The 27,335-nt window shown below is 35.2% G+C and overlaps 1 protein-coding gene across 1 annotated transcript in view; it reads right to left on the bottom strand.

The window, feature by feature from the left end:
- Window positions 1-2,083: 2,083 nt before the first annotated feature.
- The window catches only part of pth2ra (parathyroid hormone 2 receptor a), a 50,323-nt gene continuing 25,071 nt past the window's right edge, over window positions 2,084-27,335 (bottom strand). Inside the window, exons 8-13 of the mRNA XM_016666139.1 lie at window positions 21,853-21,937; window positions 18,912-18,978; window positions 15,631-15,725; window positions 11,317-11,455; window positions 5,443-5,484; window positions 2,084-4,341 (exon numbers count right to left, since the gene is read on the bottom strand). Coding sequence (XP_016521625.1) covers window positions 3,955-4,341; window positions 5,443-5,484; window positions 11,317-11,455; window positions 15,631-15,725; window positions 18,912-18,978; window positions 21,853-21,937 — 815 coding nt within the window. The 3' untranslated portion in view covers window positions 2,084-3,954. The remainder of the gene's footprint in view (window positions 4,342-5,442; window positions 5,485-11,316; window positions 11,456-15,630; window positions 15,726-18,911; window positions 18,979-21,852; window positions 21,938-27,335) is intronic.

The following is a 27,335-nucleotide window of genomic DNA, read 5'->3' as shown; positions in this document are numbered from 1 at the left end:
AGGTTTTTATGTCTGAAAGATTTATAGATTAAAGTTAAGTGGCTTAACTGTCAGAAAAATATCTCTGTGTTCAGCAACAGAAGACATAAGTACATAACCAGACGTGACTGACTAACCTTTTGCAAAATGTTCTTGAAGGAAGATTTTTTCTTTAAAATGCTTAGAATAGATTTATATTAGCATTTTTCTTCTCCTGGTCAAGATCAAATGAATGTTTACGTTACAGTGTCACACTGAAAGTGGATTTTTTTTTAAAATATGTCTGGTTATATTTTCAAGTTACTCTCCTTAAATGCAAGTGCTAATCATCACTTTTGGTTGATAAAAGAAATAGGTTAGCATTGAATGTACATTGAAACAGGGAACATCAAAGGGCAGGTTACCAGGTAGTTGCTGCAAACATTAAACATTTATTAGCAACTAAATGACAAGCAAAGAGTGAGAATCATTAGAGGGATATGTTTGAGACCACGAAAAGTAAAACAGACAATAATCACAGTGAAAAACAGCTGAATGCTCTCGGCACATGAAAAGACGAGATTAAAAATAATCCTTTTCAAGTCAACTTTTAAAGCTTCTGCTGCAGCTGGAGAGGCACCGACAAACATGCATGCAAAAAAAAAAAAAAACACAGCTAAATTGTAATTGGATGTACTGCACAGCTTCACAGCCAACACGTTAACTGAAAAGTAACAAATTATACACCGATTTTGATGTGAAAAACAAAAATTAAGCCATACAGATAGAAAATTTAATTTAAATTTATTTAAATTTATTTTTATTTGAAGGGGGGTGAATAAGACTGACATGACACCGTCATAAACATGACATAACACCTGTCATGAACATGAATAAGCCTTCATGAATATTTATGACTGTGGCCATAAAGCGTCATTCGGTAAATTATGACACTTTTATTACAAAGTTGACATTATTCAAAATGTCTTTGTTATGACCAACCAAGAAATCATTACTGTTATAAATTTGTTATAAAAGTATTACTGATTGCACTTTAAAAATTAGGTAACTTTATGTTATTAAAGGTAAAGTTTAATCAGTAATGATTTCTTGGTTAATGTCAAGTTGTCATAACAAAGACATTTTGAATAATGTCAACTTTGTATTAAAAGTGTCATAATTTACCAAATGATGCTTTATGACAATAGTCATAAATATTCATGAAGGCTTACTCATGTTCATGACAGGTGTTATGACATGTTTATGTCATGACAGTCTTATTCAACCCCCTTCAAATAAAGTGTTACCGAAAATTTTGCGTACAAAAAATAAAAATTAAACAGAATTTTATGTCAAACTCTCAATAAGTTCAAGTAAAGGAAATATATTTTATATAACTGCAGACTTATTCTTTAGAAAATACACTATATAAACTATTCACAATGTGGCTGTGATCCACATTTTACTGTGTCATGGAACATCCCTGTGACCCAGACACTCAGGTAAATTAGTCAATATCAATCTGATATGCATTACAATACTGACAGTGGCTGGACAGACATTAAATTGGGAAAAAAAGGCAAGTAGTGTAAAAAATGACAGCAAAATCAGAAAGCTTTGATCACTTTAAAAGCATGAGGCACTTGTATTGGATTTTGAAGTCAGATTTAATTATTGAGGTGAAATCCAACAGATTTTCCAGCTGAAATGGAACGCCATAGGTAGTAATCTTTATTAGAGTGAATCTCTTCTTGTGTGACAAGCAGAAAGCAAATTTACTGAAACTCCTGCAAATGTCTTACAAAGTGGAAACGACAATCACAAGGACACACATTCTTGCATATGTTAAAATTTTTGTGACCACAGTCGCCAGGAATAATCAGGTACAAAACGGAGGGAGTTTTTGCATTTTGTGACATGTATATGTGTTTAAATTTTCTTCTGGATACATAGGCATGTCAATGAGTTTCCTTAACTTTCTGTACAGTGCTACCTTGTAGTGTTCTCTTTCTTTGTTAAACCACAACATTATTGGTGGTTTAATTTCGTTATTTAAAATTATCCAGAACTATAACAAGTTAAGAATGAAGGAAGGTTTCTAAATTCACTAATATTTTGAATTTTCCCTTTTGTCTTTGGTATGAGTGACTTTTCCATAACTTGAAAACCAATAAATAATCTTTGGAACCTTTTTTTTTAAAATTAAAAATAGTTTCCAACCCCTGTCACATAGCTTCTCCTTTCTGCTTTTCACTTTAATGGCACAGGAAAACAAGTCTATATGGAATAATGTTTTTTTAATACCCTTCAACACAGTAGGACAAACAATTTGATCACAAGCTGACTGCATCAAATCAATTTAGACATAAGAAATTCAGCTGCATGAACACAGCTTGCCTTTCTCCATGTACGTAGTAATTCTGCACATTTGAGGCACTAAAACCGATCAACACAACTTTGACTCAAATGATCCAATAATAACATCAATTAACCAAACTTTACCATCTGCAATGGTGAAGATCCACTCACCTTAGCATGCTGCATGCTTGAAACTGAAAGTGAAACTGATCTGTATCTCACTTCCCGAGTTATTTTTCCAACTATCCAACCTTCTTTGGGGACTATAAGAGCACTGGAATTTCCCCAATGCGCCAAGACCATTAAACAGTATGTGAAAGAAAAAGTAAATAAAAGCAGACAATGACATCACAGCAAAAGTAACATACCAAGACCTTATTTTAATTATGTAAAGCACTTTGAAATGCCTTGCTGCTGAAATGTGCTATACAAATAAAATTTGATTTGATTTTGATTTGTGCAGCAGAAACTGCAATTTTCACAGACTTTATCCCAGCAAACATTCACCTTTCAGAACAGGGGCACATCAACAACAGTATGTACTTCAAAGATGCAGCAGGACTTTTAAAATATCCAATTCACTTCCTGAAAAACGCTCTTAATTTTATACAACAGTCAAAAGAGCAAGGTAGGTAACAGAGTGATTCAAATGTGTACTAGGGTAAAACATAACATAAAATACATTGCATGGAGAAGTTTATCTGGACCCAACACAAAACATTTTAAGATTTTATTCTCTGTTAATGGAGGTAATGGAGAAATATAGCACACACTAAATCTTTAGAGGTTAAAATATAATTTTTTTTCTTTGTAAAAACAAAAGTTTCATTAATACAACATTCCAAGCAATAACTTGTTTTTACATCCGTCATGCTACCTGTGCCGTCACTGCCATCTTACGAACACCCTGTTTTATGTAAACAATAATCTGTGCTTCTTCTGATTGGAGCTTCACATTTAGTTTCAGATGTGATCCTAATTAAAGGTGCACACCAGTTAGCAGCAAGAAAAGGAAGGAGCTTCCACAACTTTTTTTAGATAAGTGTTTCTAACTTCAGTATTTGTATGCAGGAGCTTGCGTCTTGTTTTTTAAGGACTCGTCTATTGAGTGGCCTCCAGAGGCAGTTGGATAAATGGAGTTTCCTTCATGACAAAAATAAGGGCTCTTGTCATCTCAATCCTCTCATCCAGATTATTTTTAACAGATGCAATATCACAGCCCCAAAAGCCCTTCATACCAGTGCAGCATGAGTTGTTGCAGTTGGATATTAAAGTTAAAGTTAAACGTATAAAATGAATATGCTTGCTTTTAACACCTGCACCAGAGTCACAGCTTGGGTTCAATGATTTCTTTAAATCCAGGTATAAACTTGATTGGAGTGTCTCGTTGAGTCTCTCTCTAGAATAAAAAAAAAAGCTTTTGATCAGTCCTTTCAGCCATATAAAAACTCATGAATCGTGTTGGGCATTGGAACTTCTTCAGTATCGACTAATCCATGTAGAGTTCACAATGCTCCCTCGTTTTTAGTTGTTTGTGTTAGCTACCTTTGTCAGAATTTAAATTACACAAGGAAATAATGAGTCCCACGGCTCCATCGATAGAAAATTTAATCGGGCGCTTTTTGCATTCTTTGCCAGCTACAGCGTTTCCTCCTCATCCTCAGCAGTTGCACTTATATTCAGTACAGGCAGGTTTTCCTTCAGTGAGATATCATCCACTCTTTTGGGGCCGCTGTCCTCCAGCTCTTCAGGTATGGAGGGATCAGAGTTTGTCATCACATAACCCGGAAGGGTGGCATGCACGTTGATGGAGGGCGCGCCCGTGCTTCGATAAGCTCGACTCGAAGCGAGGGTGGTGGAGCGCGTGGAAAGGCCTCCGCCGGCCAGGTGGGACTGACTGCTGGTGCTGTTGTTGTTGAGACCTACGACCACGGAGCCGTAACGGTAGCGACCGCAGACCACCGGGCCCTCCCACTCAAAGGAGAGGTTCCAGCGTGTCCACGTTTTCTTTATTTCTGTCTGAACCTGCAAGAAACCGAAAAATGTATATTTTAGGAGAATTTGACTTCTAATTTGACTTTATTTCACCTTTAAGGTGATATTTTACAGGGACACAGCAATGTTCTTAACCCATCTAACCCTGCTTTGGAGAAGTACACTGAGATTTTTCTCCAGAAACTCCTGAGGGGTTAAAAGACGGAGAAAAACCTTGTGTGCATAAAACCACTGAAATGTTCAGCTTTACTGGCAAGTTTGAGCCCATAAGCTTGGTTTCACAAACTCCCGATGTACAGATATTAAAATTAAATAGATACACTTTAGAGGAGATAAAAAATTAAAAAGAAAAAAAATCTAAATATGTGTATGCATGTTAAATTAAAGTTGTTATATTGGCCTGACAATGACTGTCGGACCTTTGTCTGGTTTTCTGTTGTGACATAAGAGACATGTTGGGGAGTTGCACATAACTTTTGATTGTCAGATTCTCCAACACCTGCCTAAAATACATTGCTATATTTACAGTGGCACTGCTCAAGCTTTCAGGTGTTTGTTCTTGATATGTCATCTCCTCGTGAAATAAAACTCTTAGAGGCTGATCTCTGGTCTGCATGTGGACCAAATTATATCCATATAAACACATTCATTTACAGGACTTAACTTTTTGGTCACAAAATGTGACAAGGAGTCATATGTTCACTTATTTGTATTGAAATATTTTATGTGGAGATTGTTCCATCAGTGTTAGTTTGAGTTTAGTAGTTTCTGCACTTACTTTTTTCAAGCATGTTGAATATTTTTAACATTGTGAAACAATTCAAGGACCAACCATTTTAACCCAAGATGAGGTTTATGAAATATACATTTTTTTCCTGGTTTAAAATAATTGTTTTTGTTTTTATATTCCTTTTTAGCTGAACGAAGAGTTTTCAGTAATAAGAAACATAGGTTAAACATTAAGATAAAAGCTTATAATTTTACTGAAACATGTCAAAATGGGTTTGTTGCTTTTGTAATTGTTGTAATTTAAGCCATTTTAGCAATCTATAAATCTACACTGCTATATCTATATTTGCTTTTAGCATTTTCTCTCCAATAGCTGCACTTACAGAAAAAATATCAACTCACCTCTCCGTTGCAATAGCAATAGATAATGGACACAAAGAAGCCCTGGGGAAAAAAAAAAAAAAAAGCATATTGGTAACTCAGGGCAAAATGGATTACACTATAATTATAATCACATGTTCCATCTGAGGGCATCAGAGAAACGGAATGATGCCAAGAAAGGCCTAAAATGACCAGCTACTGCCCATTTGCTTCTCTTGGTACAATAAATAGAAGGAAGCTAGATTGAGATTTGTTCTTCCATGCTTCGCTGTGTGTTCATTCAAATCATGACAGGAACAAATTAAAAGTATGATCCCTGTGAAAATTGAAGTTGTTTCAAACATCACATCACAGACATATGACCTTCTTCATGGAGCAAATAATCTAATATTGGGGGAAAAAAATAGGAAAAATGCACAAAGTTAGACCAAAATACCTTTTCATGGTGAAGACAAGAAAGTATTTGGAAAAATTATTACAGCAAAACCTACAAATTTTAATTGGCAATATATACGATAGACCTACACAAAGTTGGTGTTTGGGGACACGTCTGCACCAATTTTGCAGATCGAGAGACAGAAAACTGCACCTTTTCTTTGAGACAGGACTGATAAAATCTGTGAACATCCAATTTTTTTTGTTGATTTTCTTTTGAATTTTGATTGGGCCATTTTAACACATAACACATTCTACGGTAACTGTCTGTATGATTGTGATGCCGCTCAAAAGTGTTTCATAATTTCCATATTTTCAGCTCCAGTCATTGTCCACTCATCCATGACCAGCTTCCTCAACCCTGCTGAAGAAAACACCGTGTCCATTGGACTTTGTGGAGATTGCAAACAGTTTTTTTTAGTTTGTTTTTCTATAGACATGGATTTTTGTCTGCAACAGATTATTAGGGCCATGCTAAGAAAATTAAAAAAATAAAATTATGAAAATAAAGTCATACAACTATTAGAAAAGCATCATACTATTGTGAGAATAAAGTGAAAATATTATAACTTTACTGGTAATATTCTCGTAATATGACTATCATATTATTATGACAATATTCTCATATAATTTCAACTTTATTCTTGCACTATAATGACTTCACTCTATTCTCACACCACTTTATTCTCATTATTGTTGTTTTTTTCTTAGTATGGCTCCGTCGTGATTGTCTGTTTTTATCCCCTTGCCTAAGAACATGCTTAATAATAGAAGTAATAATAATCTCATCCTATAACACACACATATATAGTCTCCATTGCAACACTGACTAGGAAATAAGCAACTATAGGCACCAAATGGACCAGCATACAAAGCTTCACTCTCCATTTCTAAGTCTTTGTTTTTATCATCTTTATTGTAAGAACTCTCCCTTTGTGCAAGTTAATTTTCATTTAGACTTTAAAATGTTTTGCACTTCTACCTTTTAGCCAATAAGCTTCATAAGCTGCAGGTCAGTGTGTTATTTGTCTCATCAGGTGGCAGACTAATTTTGATCTTTATTGTGCAACAAAATAGCATTTTTGTCTCAGGATACCATCATAAATGCAAGAATAGCGTCCACATCAAATTCACTTGGCAGTGTCACAAAAGCAGAAATCCCATCAACCTTCACTGATGTGACTTAATGGCTAAGGGGAATAGAAAGGTTCCATCCCTCTCAATTTATTTAATTTCTGTTTCCGTCAGGAAGACCGCTGCACCTGCCATCTGCTATGTAAATTGTGGAATGATTATTCATGATTTATGCATTTCAAGTAAATGCAATAAAAGGGTAACCTCTCTCATTAAGGAATCAAGAAAAAAAAAATCCACTTTTTTAAACTTGGTTTTGGAAAAATCTACCTACACAGTAATTATACATCCGCGTGAGTCATAATTTCTGTGGCAAAGCTTTATTTTCAGTTTCACGCCTCATCAATATGAAAGGATATTTTTATCTACTGCTGCTGCAGCGCAAAGATGATTCTTCAGCTCATCCATCTTTAACCCACTTTGGTCACTCTGATCTAATGAATTCTGACGCCAATTAAATATGACGAACATACTTTTTCAAAACAAAAATCCTTGAATAACTGGAGTAACAAAAACAACCTGAGGTTTTCAAAAATGATTTTATTCATTAAGAGGTGAATAACATCCTAAATTACCTAACCTTGTTAAATTATAAATATATATTGTTCTCTGATTAACCACATTTTTGGACAGCCGAGTTCAATTTCATTATCAGTACTGAATACTGATGACCTGCAGAATCAAGAAAGCAATTAAACAGACAATATAAAGTGGACTAAAAGGTCTCAAAACACAATGACTCCTTAAATTAACAAAATTCCCTCTAAACCTCAAAGCTGCTTGCCAGCAAGCTGACAAGTTTTTGTGATAACTGGTTGTTGTTTCATGTCATTTTTGACCCACTTTTGCAGAATAGTTTTAATTCACCTTTATTAGATTGATTGTTTTGAGCCCATTTAAGGTCATTTTACAACATCAACAACAAACAAAAATCTCAATCTGATTTTTGTTTGGACTTTGACTAGGCCACTATAAAATCTTAGCTTGTTTTTCAAACATTCAGCTGCAAATTTGGTCCATAATCCAAGTATGTTTTAGCTTAAGAAGTTGCATTTGAAGAAATTCCTGGTAATGATTAGAATTAGTCGAGGTCCTGAAGTGGCAAAGCAAACCCAAACCATGACACTGCCACCACCATGTCTTACTGTTGGTTAGTTTTAAGTCAGATTTAAAGGACACACATTCCAAAAAAATCCACCATTGTCTCGTCAGTCTACAGAATATTTCCCCCAAGTTCTTGGGCATCATAAACATGTATTCAAAAACGTTTTGTAGTTTTTCACTTACTGTGACGGTTCATCATTGTTTCATGTTTCTTCCATTTGTGGAAAATGGATTTAATTGTACTGGAGTCCCAAAGCCTTAGAGATGACTGTCACCTATCCTTACTGATAAATGCCAGGATCTTTTTTTTGTTTTGTTTGTTTGTTTGTTTGTTTTTTTTTTTTATCTCATAAGCTACTTTAGTTCCAAGCATAAATAGGGGAAATTACTTTTTCACATGAAGTCAACTTAAAAAAAAAAAAAGGCCTACAAGGTGGTATTTGCCTGATAATCTGCCACATCCAAGTGCAACAAATGAGAAAAACTAGAAATCTGTAAAAGGGAGCCATATTTTTCCACAGCACTGTAACATTATTGATAGTTAGAGGGAAAAGCAGCTGCTTAAATCCATTTAAGAATGAAAATGAACATATCCACTGCAACTAATTTATTGACATCCTGTCAGAAGTCTTTTTAATTAATCATCAGAAGAGATTCAGTGACACACATAGCATATCCAATGTTACATTGGGACTTTAAAATGTCACAAAGTGTGATGATACACATAAATAATTCCCCAAATATTCGTTCTGTTGAAGAAATAAATTAATGTCAAGTTGACATCTGATGTGCTTTGGTGTGTAGATGTTATTTTGTACCTGAAGCAGTGAATGAACTGGGTTTGTGGGGATTTTTGACTATAGTGTTTGCAGCTAAAAATGCTTCTATGAATTCTGAACACTGCGAGCATTTCTCCATCACAAAACACTCCTGAGTCAGGGCCACCACAACCATGTCAAATGCAAAAAAAAATTGCATATCATGCTTGGGCGAATGAATTTGCTGCCCATCAGTTTATAATGTTGGCTAGAATGAAGGTACACTATTTAAATCTGCTGAGGGACAAGTCTAACTGTCCAATGGAGCAAAGCAAACAATTTTAACTGTTTTGAATTCATCAACCTTTGATTAGTGTAACATCTTTTGACCAGATCTGAAAGATTTAAAACATGATTCTGCCCAGTTGTTCCAGTGTCCAAATATTAAATAACCAGGTAAGTCTCGGGTAAATGTCACTTCATCACAAATTTACTCTTATGTCATTGTGTAACTAAAAAGAAACAAGGTTAAATTAATTGCCCAGCTCAGGATTTGATTTTTATTTTCAATGTTGGTCAGAATATTTTCTGTTAAACTGATGAACTCCTGGAGAACTGCAGTGGAAAGCTTGTCATTATAGGTTACTCTTTCAAGTAGGCTCATCGTTTCAGCAATAACATGTTTTAGTCTGAAATATTTTCTCTACACATGTAATTAAGGTTTTACTGTTCAAAAAGAAAGTGATAACATGGCCTAAAATAAAGGCAGCACTGATTCTAACACACAGAATTACTCATTCAACTTAGGGTGAGCTTAATTATGAAAGGGATTCAACCTCATTACCATGCTTCTTCCCTGCATATTAAAGTGAAGTAATAACTCTGACATTGACAATCACCCAGAGTAATTCATACAGGATAATTTTGGATTCCTCCCACTGCATGAAGTGGAAATGCAAAGGTTACTAAAAACCAGGAACAACACAGATCTCAGTGTGTGATCTTTGGTCATTTCTCTGCAGCTCCTTTCATAAAGATTGTTTGTCTTTTTGTGTGATCTTGCAAACAGTTAACAATAATCAAACACTTTTCCCTTTGCCGTTTTCTGACAGAACAGTGCTTTGTTCGCTTAATAAGCAGAAGGGATTCTATGATTATTATGAAGTGATCCACAGAGTATAAAAAGTCTCTACTGTGTGAAATGACAGGACTACTGAATGCTCTTGTCTATTTTCACAGGGGATTTTATATCCAAGTCATGCATTATCTGCAAAGCAGAAAATATTGTGTAGATGCTGGACTTTGTATGCCTGAATGGTTTTGTCAGCAAATAAGTTAGTGAAAATCAGCGATCCTAACTTTAAACATTATTCTGTAACAACAAAAATATTCATACCCTTTGAACCTTTTCACATTTTGTCACAAATAATAAAATTGTGCATCATGTTGTTTCCAAAAGTTAAATTTTTGTCTTATTTTTTCCCACAGTTTGACCAATTTCATATAAACAAACTACTTTTGAGTAGTTGTTTTTCACTCTCAGACTCATTTTCATTCATGCTGAAAGGAAACAATCAGTTTCCTATCAGAAGTCGAAAAGTTTAATTTACCATTTTTGTAATCCAAACTCATCTGCTTGTGATTTCTTGCTGTAACAAAACCGATCCCACCATATTTAATCTAGAACTGCAAAGTAAATGTGACCAAGAGCAAAAATATGATTCATCACTATTACATTCCATAGTATAGTAAAAAAAAAAGTCAGAAGTATTAAATTGAGGAGCAGCTGGAGATATTTTATTTCTGAGCCATTTTAATTGTGCTAAGTCTTATAAGTCTGTGTGAACTGGAAACATCTAGGACACCTGCTGATTAACGTCACAAACTAAGAAATAATTAAACAAATGGAGAAGTCTGAACTTGACATAATCAGAGTTCTGCAGAACAACATTATGCCTGCAGCATTTAACCACTGTTGTTCTGTGTATAATTGAGTCTTAACCGTGTACAACATCAGCGCAGCTACAGAACAAATGAAGCAGTCATCTGTTCCTGAATCCTCCACCTGGGAATATATACATTACATAGACACTTGGTTCAGAAAACAAATAACCTACAGTAGAAACTAACTCCAGAGTGTCAGGGAAGTGAGAAAAAGTGTGAGCATTCATCTTTAGGTGTCACAGTAACGGAGAGGTCTCAAGAAGTGCAATCACGAGTTATTTAAACAATAAAACAAAAAGCTAGGGACACGTAAAGTAAATTAAGTAGAGCGGTACAAGCTGATGCTGGTAAAAAGAACATAAAAAATAATAAGACATCAGTGCAGGAAGCTCTGCTGGAGCACTGCTTCGTTCCGTGCCCTGATTTTGCAAAGAAATGCTACCCAGGACTTTTCTTTTTTGGGGATTTTTTTCCCCCTTTTTTGCTAATGTTGCATAACTGAAACGCAAGCAGAAAGTACCTGAAAGGAGTTGAAGAATAGCTCACAATACATGCGAATCTCCCAACTTGGTCCTTCGAATGTGTGAGGCAGTCCGACGAAGATGATGTAGTGGATGCCAAACACCAGCACCAGCACAAAGGTGGACTTTGCCAATTTTCTGTAGAAGCAAAAACAATATTTATAGTTGAAACCCGATGCTTACACACGCACTTTTTCCTCTGCAACTTTTCCTTTTCTCAGCGAGTATAAACAAAATTATTTCTAGTTTTTAGGTATCAGAATCATGAGGTGTTATTTTAACTACTTTAACTACTTCTGATATTTTAAAATCAGAAGTTAAGCATTTATATGATGGGAGTTAAAATATGGACATTCAACATATGTGGAGACACAGCATTACTGGACATTAACAAAAATGTCACATTGTCCATTAGCTATTAGCAGAAAATCATAATAGTTAACAGAAATAGACTTGATAAGTAATTTATATAATATGTTTTACATAGAGTTAGGAAGGTGGTAAAAGTCATTTTAAAAATTAAGAATTAGTCTCAGTGTTGAAGACTGAATCTTTATGTGTCTAGCAAATACGCTGGTCTCCATTTTTCCAAAGCATAATACCAGTTTAGTATTCAAGTCCTACATGAGGTTAGAAATAAATCCAAATCAATAAAGTGTTTGGTTTGGCCTAATAAATCCAAGTACTATAGGAACTTTAAGAACATGTAGGTGGATAGTCTTTGTACTTAGTTTGATTATTTGCTCTATTTTCAAGTTTTGATTAGTGCATGGTTTAAAAAAAACTCTTAGAACTATGAACTCATTCATTTTCACGTTTTGTTTTATTTCTAATCCCTGCAGACAGAAACTAACAACACAGAAATAAGAGGTAGACTGTGATTTACTCCCCTTTTCAATTGAAACAAATGAGCCTAGCAAGCAAACAAGGGTAACTCAAACAACCTGCCTCCCTCATGTGCATTAATATTCATCTCTCATCCTCACAGATTTCTTGAAACTTAGTTTGGCAAAGTCATTCTACAAGCTTCCTGGTGCACTACCAGCTGTCATGCTATGTTTGACCTAAAGGTTAAAAAAAATAAATACTGATTCTGATCCAAAACATCACAGAAGATAAAACAAGCACAGAGCTATGTCATAAGTTTATGAGGGACTGTGATGTACCAATAAAATAGGATTGTTGCCTTTAAACCTGCAAAATGAGATAAAACTGTAATGCTCTGATGCTAGATGAGAAGCTGCTATCTTCATCATAGAATCAATCCAATAAAGTCTTTTTTCTCCCCATCATCCAGAATAGAAAAATATATTAGTGACATTAGTGGGAGTGCAGCGAGAGCAGCTAGTTTAATTTAAAATCTTCCTTTTGATAGAAATGAAATGTTTGTCTGTTAAAGATTGTTATATGAAGGGATAAAAATATGAAAAAGGAAATATGGTGACTTTCAAGAAATGCATTGGATAAAAGTATAAACAGCTGTGATTGATGCAACAAGCAACTGAACATTATCATCATCACTCGGCTTTGATTTTGCCTCTAAATGTGCCTGGTGAGTCTTTGGATTCATAAGTAACCTTTTGCCCATCAGTCACCACATTTTAATCCACTTTTATTACTCAAATGATCCAACTGGTGACGCATTCAAAAAATACATGAAGTCTTTACATCTGAAGTTGTGGGTTTGATTTGCAAGTACTTTCCTATTGGATTGCCGAGTAGGTTTAACTATCAGTTACTTTTGCTTTAATCACTTCACTTCTTTTTTAGAAACAATGACATCCATTGCATTTGACATGTTTATATGGTCCCCAGTTCGTCGCCCCTGATCACAACCATTTATTCTGAAATTGTCATCTCAGCTACATAAAATGTCTGCAGCATTCAAAACGGGACTCCTCTTGGTTGATACGCTATAATTTTTATGTTTTTATCTGACATGCTGACGCCAGCACCAGCAGGGGAGGGAAAATACAGATAATTACAGATGTAGAAATGCGCGTTTGTGTGTGTGTGTGTGTGTGTGTGTACGCATAGCTCACGTAATGAGAGCTAGTTTCAACTTTCAACCACAAAGTCAAAATTAGCTTGACAAAACTTAATTCTGTGCTCTAACGTAAAGGTGAAACAACTTCCTTCCTTGGGATCACACTCAATAAAATTGACTGAACAAAAAGATTGTTCAGTCAATAAAATTAGGCCAACTTGATTGTAACATCCATCTCAAATTATAGCACATCTCAAAGCAGAACATGCAATCTTCACACAGAAAGGCCCAGTTAAGATTTAAACAGAGGACTTTGCTGCAGCACAAGTAATTTTTTTTTTTTTGACAAGCTATGTAATCTGTGTAAAGACAAGGTACAGATTTTTGAAGTATTTTAATTAGTTATTTTGTTATAAATATTGTAAGGCACTCTTTGATTGACAACACTGTTCCATGTAACTGAGGAACCTCTCACAAATGTGAGAGGTTTTAAATAAATATCCTAAGAAATATGTATTTTTTTCTTCCTTGTGACAATTACGGAAAGTTGCTGCAACTAAGAATGTCCCCTTACAGTCACAAGTGTCAGATTATGGCAAAAAAAAATAAATAGTTCATTGTTTGGTCTCCAAACTATTTCTGCCCCCCCTATGGATTAGCGAAGGGGTGGGAGGGGGGGGATCATTTTATCTTTTTTGGGGGGCAAAATGAATGTACATAGTCAACAACATCGGTAGCTTACAGGCTACTTGTTAAGCTTAAGGTACTGTATTGATATTAGCTGGTCATCTTTTAGCTAACATTACCTGCATCCAACAGCTTTACTCAACTCAGTCGGTTAGTTTGGAGGGAAAACTGTGAAAAGTTCTTTGTGTTTTTCTGGTTTGCTGCCATGATCCTAACACACCTGCGTAGCTCTGCACAGCAGCAGCAGGTCTCCTTCACTGAGCGTCGTAGTGCTCATGTTGCGTTGAAAGGCGGCTCGGAAAAACAGGTTACGACACGTTAACAACCGATTCAACAGTTTTAACTGCTGATAAAAGTGACAGAGGACACAGATATGGGAAATGCAGAAGCCCCTACTGTATCAAATTGACATAGGAATAACAGAGTTGGCCATTGTAAGGTAAAAATCGAGCGCATACAGCGTTCATGTTTTTTTTTTTTTTTCATCCAGACGGCTTCCCGCGCACCCCCTGCAATGGCACGGCGCCCCCCTAGGGTGCGCGCACCACAATTTGGGAATCTCTGGTCTAAACTCATTGCTAGTGTCTGTATTTTCAGTAGGTCAGAGACATTTTTTAAATAGGATAAAAGTCACTGCCTATTTTTGCAAATAGTAAGAGGGAAGACATTCAGCAAAGGTCCCAAGGTCCAAAACAAACTACCCCAGAGAGCTGAATGAAGGATTAAAGGCCTCATGCATTTATGGTGATGTAAGATGATTTCCACTGAAACATCACACACCACCTTTGTCAGCTTATTTACATCCGTTTAGTTCCGTTCACCCAAAACAACTGCTCTCATTCACATGTTCAATTGCACTGAACAGGTGAGCTAGAAATCTTGACTAAACTTATTAACTGCTGCAAATGTGATGCAAAACGTAACTTTTTGTTTTTTTAAATCACATCTACTGGCAAAATCACTCGTTTAAAAAAAGACTGTCTCTTTCCAGGAGAAAAATCTTGGACAGAATGTACCAAGTTTGTCTCTGTCGACGTGGAGACTCCAGCAACAACAAAATTGGGCTGCAAAAACTGAATAAGTTTCCATGTTTGGGGCAAATTTCATCAGTATAAAGTGATTATAGAAAAGCTTAACAGAGAGGAATGCATAATCAATAAAGGGTCTGTCACAAAGAAACACTCAGGTTAGAAATGTTGCTGCTCTTTTCTGCACCGAGTGCCAACAGTTTTCTCTTTAAGAAAAAGCAAACTATATCTTTCATTTACTCAAAGATGCAGATCATTTCAAAAAGTATCATTTTAGTTAAAAATGCAGAGTGTCACTCACATTCATTCAGAAGACTAGGTACTAGGAACTAAAAGCCTTGATTGGAATATCCCTAGCATTAAGAGTTAGTTTCAAGAATCACAAAATTATTTTGTTCACCTTATATTTAAAAAAACAAAATGAAAAAAACAAACAAAAAAAAAACATAACAGTGACATCTTCTGATACCTCTTAGGAAATTTTTTTTTTTTTTTGAAAAAATCACATTTCCCTTTCTAGAAGTACTTTTGTGTAAGTGCATACAGCGAATGTACAGATATACAACACAATGCAAGTTTTATAAGCTAATTTTTGTCAATTTAATACAAACCTGTACTGCTTCCTGGTGTCGTATCTCCCTGCGTTTGTCTCTCGAATCTTGGTGGCCAGCACTCGCACAATGTTCACAAACAAAATAAAGTTGAGCTGAAAAGGGAGAAGAAAAAATAGAAAACGTTTTGAATTGTGACGTAAATGTTAGGGACACAAACTAAGAAATAAGAGTGATTAGATTTTCTTTTTTTTTTTTTTAGAAAAAATGTTCTAAAGATGTGATTATGTAAATCAAATGGAGGTCAAACAAATCTCCTCCTCTGTGAAGATTATACACCAGAATAAAAGTTTTACTGACATTCTACTTAATGCGGTGCAAGGAGCTGTACCTCTAATAAACCCTTGTCATTTTAAAGGCTGCTAATCATACGGACGGACGAAGTGCAATTTCTACTCAGTTACTGCTCATTACCATCAGTATTATTTTAAGATCAAGGAAACTGAAATATAAGAATAAAAATGCTAATTAATTCTTTCGCTTTGTACAGACAAATGTGAATAACATAACTTGACAAAGAATATAAAGCTTCACTTTACCTTTGTTTGGGCCTCCAGTGACTAATCAGAACCATTTTTTTTCCCCCCAATGTAGAATTATTATAATACAACAAATGACAAAGAAATAGTTCTCATTTCAAAATGAAGTTGGCATCACCTGACAACCTTTAAGTTTTTTTTTTTTTATTGGTTAGCTCAAGTCTCCATCAACTGATGTAAATGATAAGCATAGAAGCAAAAGCTCCAGTTCAACCTCTAGCATAGGAATATTGTTTCAGCTTGTATAATATGTTGAAAATATAAGTCACACAATATGAATTTATTGCACAGCCACAAAACATGCATGAAGTAGCTGGATGAGAGTATTGGTTTCTGGGATTACAATTTGTTAAAAATCTGTCCAAAAATGAACGATTGATCTCTTCTGATCAGAAAATGTCTTCAAAGGACAGATTTGAGTTCTCCTGCTGAAACGAAAACCTTTGACTCTACCTCTGATGGTTAAACGATAAATCCATGTGGCAAAGAGGAATGTGTTGGAGGCAAGAAATTTCCTAGATACATTTGTTTGTTCTTCAACAACATAAACACTACATAGATAGCCATACTAATCCAGTCAATGGCCCAGTCACAGCTTCCTAATTAGAATAACCTACATTGAGGTTTTCCTTTTGAAGCTTTGTGCCAGGCTAATTAACCATATGTGCTGAGAGAATTGAATTCAAAGTAGTTATTTAACTTTCATCTTTATAGACATTTTGTAAGTATTATCATAGAATAGAGCCAAATACTCTTTTTGGCAGCTTGCAGGCTCAGCTGTCGGTCACCAGCTCAAAACGTTTGTTAATAAAAAAAAAGAGTGGCAGTTCAGTCCCCAGCTGTTTCACATGTTCAAGTGTCCTTGGGCAAGACACTAAACCTCAAAGATAATGTGCAAATACAGTCAACACACAAAGAAGGGATGAAAGCGCGTGTGTGTGTGAATGGATTAATGGTAAACTGTATAAAATGTGCTATATAAGAGCAGTTGGTTTATCAGAGAGACACATCCATGCTGTGGCAAATTTGCAATCCCCAAAGAATTCAGCATGTAGGTTTCGGAACTGTGGGAGGAAACGGGAGCACCGAGAGAAAATAGATTCAAGCACGAGGGACAAAATGCACCACTTGGAATAAAAACAAGTCACTTGTTTGAAGCAAAAATCTGCTTTTCTGTGATCGTGCTTATAGCTACACCACAATGTTATTAATGGCCCTTTCACCCAGTGTCATACACTTTGGTGGTTTATAATAAGACATTTCCTGTGTCAATGAGCAAAGATTACTGGAGCAGATTTCTAATGATTATAGTGAGATGTAGTCCATTTCCAGCATGTCCGCTTTCTTAACGAGTCTTCAGGGTGAAAAAAATCAGTTAAATGAAGCAGGATATGCTAATAAAAAGCAGCAACTGATTAGAATCAACAGGAGATTTTTACAGTTGCAAATTGATGGAAACTTAATTATACAAGGATGTATAAAGTGGCCTTGACAGTAGGATAATGCATGAGGAAACATTCTTTATAATCTCTTACACACCCTTTATATGTATATCAACATTTATTGGAAATAATAAAAAAAAAAAAATCTTGAAAAAAAGAAAAAAGTAAGTTTGGAAAAAATTCTCCAAATGACAGAAAAGGCAGTCTGAGCCAATCTTTCTAATTACCAATTTTCCCAAATTTCTTTGCTGCATAATTAAACTCTTGTTGTCCTTTTAGAAAAACCACAGATCATTATAAATATGTTCAACAAACTCTACAGAGAAGCTCGTCTTAGGGTTAATTATTTCATAACCACAAATGTAGCTCATCAGACTTTTAAGTACTGGACATTATTTAGGTTATTCAATCATCAGATATTTCAGAAAAATGCTTCTTTAGATATGTGGACTGTGGATGCTGACATTAGCGTCGGGGACGTTTGTGCTTCCATAGCATATTTTGCATTTAGTTTTGTTTTAGGCTTGAATATCTTCAGTGACACACTAACTCCTTTTAGCACAACTTGCAAACAACAATAGTCTTTTCCAGAGTCCCATCACATTGTTTTCTGAAACAAAACAAAATAGTCCACTGATGTTATCAGGTGTCAAATGTGCATCAGATTTATAGGTGTACCAGAAACACAATTAAAAGGTTCCAGTTCTGGACATTTGTATGTAAAAAAAATTAAATTAAATAATTACGCTTAAAATTTAGAACGTGTTAATTACTGAAAAGTTTAGTACCAGAATTGTGGGAGAAAAAATTATTTAAAACCTCAAACATTTATTAATAAGAGAAAATTAGGACAGAAATGTTGTATTTTCTCAAGGGACTTCAGGGAGAACCTGTGGATGAGGGCAAAATGACAAACTTGAGATGGACTCCTTCGATTTCTTGAAGCGCTTCAAGAATTGTCATCTATAAAATAATCAAGTTGCAATTATAAGAGATCATCTTTGTCAAGTTCTACAATACTGACCTTCACTTTAAATGCCACTTTAAACTTTGAAGGGCAACAAAAAGGTCACATGTTACCATTTTAGGGAGTGTCAGTGACTGGTTTGGCTTCTGTGAGGATATATGAGTGAATGGTTGAATTTTTTTTCTGATCAGAGAAATCAATATTTCAAATTTTAACCTTTGTGGAATGTATGTTGCAGGCTAACAAATCCATCTTCTCTCCTTTTTTTCTTCCCCTTTACATACAAAACTGACAAACATATGCCTTTTAAAAATGAATGCTGTTCACACTTACCCCAATTGCTGTCAAGATGGGAACCTGGTAAATCCATTTGATGTTACCAGCACTCAACTCCCAGCACCTGATGATGAAATAAAAAGAAAACAATTAAGCTTTGAAATAACTTTGACGTAAAGGTTAAAATGATATTTTGTTTTGGTTATATACTATGAAAAAGTTATTTAATTATCTATCAGATAAGTGTACCAGATATAAATCCACTGGACCTGACAATACAGTGTCTGCAACACATATTGACATGAATGACAAAGATGTGTAAATACCCTTATAATCAGTTCCTCTTTTATATCAGCAGCATTATTTCACACAGACAAATTTAGAAACATGCAACCTTTCGATTTATTCAGCAGGGAGAGAAAATGTTTAATCAGATTCATCCCTCAAAATTTCATTCATCCATCCAAACCCACTTTTCTTTGCAGGGACCCAAGGAAGCTGGTGCTCATCTCCAGCAGTCTTTGGGCGAAAGACATGGATCACCCAAGGTAGGCTGACATTACACCGCAGGGCAATGCAGAGAGACGCAGGGCAAACAAACATACTCTCACTCCCAGGGGCAATTTAGACAGACCAGCTAAAGCAACACTTTTCTTAACTGCAATTTGTATTTATACTCAAGTTTCACACTTTTGATTTTTCTGAGAAATCTTTAAACTGTTTTATAAATCCATGCCTTTTTTAATTACCGAAGGTAAATATGCGACATTGGAGAGATGTTAGGATTTAAAATATATTTTGCGATTATGCACAGGGGAGATTGTCTGGTTGTTTGGGGACATGCCAAACCTTCTCTATCCAATAAATTCAGTGCAAACATGCTGAGTTAACTGAAACAAAACAATCTGGTCTGTTGTGAGTAAAAAGACTAAAAACATGTTGAGATATGAATTTTTGGCCACAAACGTTTCAGTTTGGTCTGCTGCAAAGCAAAAGGCACAAATGTGAAAAGCACTTCATGCCGACTAATTAGTACAGCAGAGGATCTCTGATTTAGAGGGCTTTTTTCTTTTTCAACTGCATACAGATAAGAGTACATTGCATAATCAACTGTTTAAAATCTCAAGAAATTATAGACAAATATTTGGTGGCGTTGGCTCAAAGAGTATGCCCAAATCAACAGAAAAAAATATGGTTCAACGGACTAAATCAATCTTTTTTCCAGGGGATGTTTCTGTCCTCAGACCTAAGTCTTATAGAAAACCTTCACAGAGAACCGAAGAGAAGCAATCAAGTACAGGGCAGGATTATCTAAAGCAGGAATGCCCAAATCCAGTTCTCTAGAGCTACTATCACACAACATTTAAATGCAACCCTGTAGCGACTCACTTGGTCCTCTCATTGGCATTCAGCTCTGCCAATGAGCTACTAATCAGACCTACTAATCAGCCATTCATTTGATCCAGGTGTGCTGGAGAAGGGACACTTCAAAAAGTTGTAGCATAGTAGTTCCTGGACAGTAGATGGTGGTAATGCACATCAATATGTCACTTGCCAACCACCATAAAAGAAGAAGAAGAAGAAAAAAAAATTGTTCCTGAAGATTGGACTTGAAATGAATGGTCAATATTTTTCCATATCGGAGGTCACATTAACCAAATATTAACCGTCTTTATCTAGTTTTTGAAAACAGTGAGGGGAAATTCAAAAGGCCATCTGCCATTTTGACTGAGTACAATTGACACCCCTGAACACTAGGGGCAGATGCACAGACATTTTCAGCTTCATGCACATAATACAGGTTACTAAAATCAAAAGAATAATTTACATGAGAGCATCTGAGCACCTTCTCAGACCTGGACACCATGGTCAATGCTTTCCACTATTTGGGAGGTTTAGACCAACATCACAGTCCCCATAAAAAGTCATCTGATGGAGGCAAAACACTCATGACAACTGCCTCTGCAGACACTTGGTTGCGCACAAGGAGATGCACCATTGAGGCCCATAATGACCAGGAGGAAGTTATGAGATTGTGCATTCATGCTACACAAGGTGAATTGTTCATATTTTATTTACAGCGACCACAGTCCCACATTAACATTTTTATTAATGTGGGAAATAAAGTTACATTCATCTGATTGATGTGCGATGGTACAATGGTTTTCCTCTTCAGTTTATTTGGGTTAATTATTAATCAAAATCAATAAAAGTTAAAAATGACACACTGGCTTTCATGATAAATTAAATGTTGAATTTTTCTGAACTTTGTGTGTGTGCCTGTGCGTGTGGGTCTGTGTGTGTGTGTGTTAACGCAATAAAAGATTTATTTTCAATGAAAGACTTCTTGCAGATCTTTACCAGTGAGTGTCAGTAAGCAGGTGGGTAGCGCTTTGTAGTGAATTGGTTCCGTATATCAGATCCAAACTCAACTTTTCAGTATTTTCTTTTTCCTATCTAAAGTATTTCCTTTCTTTTTGACAGAAATTTCTCTCAGATTCTTGATTTTTTTGTGTGTGTGTGTGTGTGTGTGTGTGTGTGTGTTTCAATGAAGAGAAAAGGAACGGTCTTTGAAAAGCACTCACATTGCCAAGGCAGGATAATTTCTCCCCTGTAAATAACAGTAGAAAGGATGTTCTTTTCATCAACTGTAGCTCAAAACATTTGATGGAAGAAGTACTAAGATTTAACTTTATCTTTCCACAGCAATTATTTCCAGTGCCTCCACCTGTTGCATTGTGTGTCTAGTTTTGTTCATAACGGTGTTGCATATTAAATTAAGCGAGTATAATTGGATTTCACGGGTGACTCAAATGTCACATGAATTAGACTGTAATTGTGCTGTCGCCTTTTGTCTCTTTCATACTTGCTAATAGATGGGTTGTCTTGTTGCATTGATTGCAATTAATTGTTCAGTCTTTTCTCTTTTCATTTTGACAAAGACAAAAATATGCAAATAATGACAAAATAAATACTCATGCAATTTGTGTATGTGCACCTTGCGTCTGCCAGCGTTGCCCTGACGATCGCCCAGATTGCGACAAACACAGCAGGAACACCTGAAAGTACAAAACAAGATGTGACTCAGTGGATTTATTTTTTTTACTCGATGCAACTCCCAGCTCAGATTTCACACTGCATTTCCTTCATGTCACAAGAAAACAGATACAAAGTGTACTAGAGTGCTCCGGAGACAGTAAGGCTGTATATATAATCCCACATAATGATGGTATGCTGACATATAATTATTACACACTCAGCCAACGTGACAAACATACTTCCTATGCAGCAGCTCTGATGCAAGTCACATTTCAGCAGAAACAGCAATTTCCACACTTTTACTACCCATCAAAGCACATGGATGCTCCAGGATCTCATGTATATTATGTCTGTAAAGAAGTTCCCATGCTTCATAGTTGTATGTTATATAAAGTCACCAGGTGTAGTCACTTCTTTGCTGTAAAATAAACAACTCACAGCTTAAACAGGCATAACTTCCCAACTAAATTCACAAAGGCAACATTTTTTGTTTAAGATTTGAACCATAATTCTTTGTATAACTAAGACTTATTGTTTATTTCACCAACAATTTATTCTCATGCTCCACACAGATGGAAATGTCTGGTTACAAACTCATTTTAGGACATATTTTACAATCTTGACTTTAATTTTCAAGGGCCTCCAACAAAGCTCTGTCCTAAATAATTACTAAAGCTAGATACTTCAACTCAAGCACTGACATGATTAAGCCAAATTTTGCTCATAGTTCCAAGGATCAGATATAAAAAAAAATAGGGGAAAGCTGAACTTTAACCATGTAATGAGCTTCCTTTCTTTTTATATTATCTTGGACTTTAAACAATCTATCTTTTTTGGATGATTTTTAATATTCATGCGATTATTTATAATTATTTCCATCATTTGATACACTCTTTGTCTTTTTAAAATGTCTAATTTGAATAACCTTTAACTTTACACTCTCCTTGTGAAGCGCTACGGGATTTTTATCAGTGATTTTATCAGTATTTAGTGACTAAACCCTGAACCAAAATCAAAACATACACTCACAAGGTCACAGTCTTGACCTTGTTTGTGAAGTCTTAGTTTATTTCATTGTTATTCATGCTTTCTTTTCTTTTACACTAGTATGTTTTCTGTCCGTGTATATCCGTTTTACTATTTTTATATGGCAATCTGTTGTCTCTTTCCTCATTTTTTGGAGCACTTCAATTTAATTTCAGATGGGCTTATGTTGTACAAAATAAATTTTCTGAAGGACCAAAACAGCTTTTTTCCTTTTTGTTTCAAAAGTTCCAAGTAATAAAATGAGGTCATGAATATTGAGACCTGTCCTGCAGAGCTGGATGAGTAATTTCATCTTTAGTTCAAGATGTTTTTGTATCACAAACCTGACTCACTATTTGCATGTGTTTCTCACTCTGTTATGCTGGGACTCTAAGGTTTCCAGATCAGAGATCGAGACTGTGAATGCACCACCTCTTAACCAATCAATGCTTGGAAAAACAATGTTAAGAACAATAGTGCTTTCAGATCTCTCTTATTTCCTCTTCTTCTGAGGATTAAATGTTTTTTTGTTTTTTTTTACAAGTGTACAGATGTCATTGACAGCTTCACCTGGTTTTAGTAAATTATATAATCTTTTAAAAATAAAAATTGTCTTTCAAAGATGTAATTTATTTTTAAAAATGGGAAAATCAGTGGTTTTTCTTGCGCTGCAACTATTTTCACTCTCTTGCTGGTGATTTCAAAGACTAAGGTATTAATCAATAATGCATATACACGTTCATGTACACAGTCACATGTGATGGATCAATAGGTATGAGGGTTCAATGTCTTCCTGCAGTACAATTTAGCATGAAGTGGAGAGGTCTATTGTCAGATCCCTGCTCCTCCCCGCTGCTGATTACAGATGTTGGAGACGAGTCAGAATCAGCAGGATTGAGCTTTAGGAAATCTGAATCTGACCAGATAACTGTAATTACTGCAGCTCTACTTTCGGCCTTTGAAATTGAACCAATCATCAGATTTTCCTTTAGAAAATGGGGGAAAAAAAATTGTACCTAATTGGGTGGATGAAGAGATAAAGCTGGAAAGTGTTATCAGCTTTACACACGAAGAAACCATCACAAAATGATCACCAAAGAAAAAAAACAAATGTGAAATAGGATGATACAGAAGTTGGTGCTAAAAGCTACATACATCTGCTGCTTTGTTGTTAACTATATTATCAGATTGCTCATGTAGATTTGATAATACATTTAAAGCACGCTTAACATAGTTGATTTTTGGATGAACTTCAAACAAATTAGGAAATAAATCACACTAAACTGAATTTAGGGTTTACGGGACTGTCTACAAACTTATAGATGCAGTTGTTCCAGAAATTATTTAAATTATTCTAAAAACAAAAAGAGGTCTGAGGTAAAGTGTGGTCAGTTACCATAAATTTAGGCTATAAAGCAAAATTTAGCATATCTATTCACTTACACTGTCATCACTAATGCTGTCTATTCAGCGGAAACGTCTTTAGCCGTGTAATCAAAAGTCCAAACAGCAGAAGTGATAAGAATCTCTGAAGCAAATCCTCCTCCATCATCTTGAAACCCATCTAAACGTTAACACCGTTTTTAAATTAAACTTTAATGGACTGACAAGTGCTTCCCCCATTTGTCAGCATCTATTCTGTTAGCTCCAGACATCTGAATTAAATGCTTTATTTTATCTCACTCCAGCTAGAGAAATTAGGTCAGAAGGGCTTACTAGCACTGTGAACAGAAGCAAATGGAGAGGCACGATTATGATCTTATCAATCCGTGTATAAGTGTTTCTGAAGTTTTTAAGTGTCACTGACTATTCAGCAGAAACTTGTAGGTGTTCTTACATTTTCTTTCGCACGTAGAAACTGTTGAGGTCCAAAAGCACATGAAAGCAAAGAACCACTGTTGATTTTTTTAGAGTAGATTTTTATGCTGGCAGGGAAATCTTTCACACATTTTCCTAATAAAATATCTTCCTTTGGTTAGAATATGCTTTGCCTGAAGCTCCTTTCATCATGTCAGCAAAACTGCTCAAGCTATGTGCTGGAAAAAACACACACACACACACACACAATGTCTTTGCCATAGGCTTCCACTGAGAAAACAGCTGGAAGTGTCATTTTCTTTAAAGAAATGTATTCCGGCCTATAAGTGAGGCACATACATATGAGAATAAGAAGCAATTCAAAGGCACTTCTGGGAGAGTGGGTTGTTGTAAGACTATTGGTGTCATGCAGCAGTGTTTTTAGAAAGTGTCATCTGAAGTGGTGCTGATGAGAAAGGCAGGTACAGCTCTAGAGGAAGGTGGATGATGACATTAATAAGTTTTAGTTAACAAAACTGCAGGGCTGCTGAGGCAAAAACAACCAGACTGATAACAAAGATAACTCTATAATTAACTCAGAGCAAATATCTAGAAGAGAAAATCCAAGATATGTGTAAATATGCATAGAAAAGTAAGAATAGGCTCTCACTAAATGGTGAATTTATTAAATTGAGCTGTTGTAAATCATATGTAATTTGTATCAGTCTTATTAGTTGAAAATATATTATTACCTAATGGCATGCTTCATAGAAAGGAATCTGAAGCATTCCTTTCTCATTCATTATAAAAATGAATGAGAATAAAATCATTAAAAGGGATCTAATATGAAAAATTCACATTTTGTTTAATTTTATGCTTCCATTTTGGTCTTGACTGCTCCTAAAAACAACTCAAAAACTAAAAAAGAAAAAAACTAAAAAAAAAACAACATTTTTTTAACATTAAATTAATTTTTGTTTTCATGTGGAAAAAATACCCATTTCAAAAATGTAATGTCACAAATCAGCAGGCGCTGCCCCTCCCCTAGTAAACTCAGTGTAGCCAGCCCGTTACCTAGCAACCCAGCAAAACCCAGCTAGTTACCTAGCAACCAAATCAGAACTCCTGCTACCTTTGGTCAACTGGTTTTAGTTCTGAATGCACAATAACTCATTCTCTAACTCATTCAAAACAGAATATAAAATGAATGTTCAGAGGATTTTCAGCTGATTGAAAAATTTTATTTTTGTCTATTTTGGGTCTCTCTTTCCATTCATGTTATAGAATGGAATACCTGATTGTAATGTTTTACTTTGGTCCATTATCAGATTGTGGTGTCGCTTTTCTCTGGACACACTTTGGATAGGATCAGAGTCCCGATCAATTCAGTTGATTCCCTCATAATCTAAATATCTTTAACAACCTTTACAGTGAAAGAGAGGCTAATTTGGCTGCTGCAGCTTCCTTTGACCACACTGTTTAAATTTTACAATATTTAAAGCAAAGTGCTATTTTAAAGCAAGAGGAAAAGCTTTTTGTATGTTTTTTTTTATTTCCAAATCATCCTGTTTATTACAAAGTTCCCATACAGCTGCTCATGTTGCTTGTTTCTATTTTTATTTATTCTCTCTGATAATATTGTGACTTGTTGAGGATTTGTGATCTTTATTGTCAACAATTTTATTTTGACAACATACATTTATGACTACCTTTAAGTCCTCAATATCAGTCTGCTTATGATCCATTTGTAAAGCCTTGTTTAACAAATTAAAATCTTAACAACCACCATAATACCAAGGATCAGAGAGCAGAGTTTTAGGCAACTTCTTTCTTCTGCTAATTTCTTAATCATGACTGTAGTAATCATATAATACAAGTTGAAGCTAACAGAAAAAAAAGGGACCAAGGAAAAAAACAACTAAATTGAGAAATCTATGATAATGAAGAAACAAAGCTGAAACCAGATGAAATAAAACATTAAACTATTAATGGGATAAAATGTGCAAATATTTAACTGGCCCACACATCATTTCGGAAGCTATTAAATGTTATTTTGAGTTCTAAATTACTTTCAAATAACTTGAATGGATCAAAATATTTGACAATGTTGATTCTGCAAATGGGATGCAATCAGTCAGTGTGCACCAAAACAAATTTGAACTGACAACAAGAACAAAACATAAAAGGCAACAATTTAATATAAAATTGTCTATCTTAATGCACGCCTCTTGCTTATTTCCAGAATTTAAAAAAACATTGGCTCAGACAGGGCATGTTAAAATGAGTTGTTAAAGCCTAACTCAGTTTCCCAATCCTCATTTTCTCTACTGAACTTTTTCCATTCCATTATAGAGAAATCCAACAGCTTAGATAATGTCAGAGCAGAAAGCTCTGTAAGATATTAGCAGGCTATTCGGGTCCCCTGGCACAAATGTACCATCAGAGCCTTCTTCTACTTTGATTTTGATCATCTAAAATGTGCTGTTCCTTCTCATATCTTCAGTAAGAGTCATTTTTATCTCATTAAGACACAACTTGAACTAACTTTAAGTTGCTTTGTTTCATGAAGAAGACCTAAAAACATCTTCTTTAACAATATATATATATATATATATATAT

Source organism: Poecilia formosa, unplaced genomic scaffold (assembly GCF_000485575.1).
Source record: "Poecilia formosa unplaced genomic scaffold, Poecilia_formosa-5.1.2 Scaffold666, whole genome shotgun sequence".
In the NCBI taxonomy this organism is placed as follows: domain Eukaryota; kingdom Metazoa; phylum Chordata; class Actinopteri; order Cyprinodontiformes; family Poeciliidae; genus Poecilia; species Poecilia formosa.
This window is presented reverse-complemented; position numbering and strand designations above follow the sequence as displayed.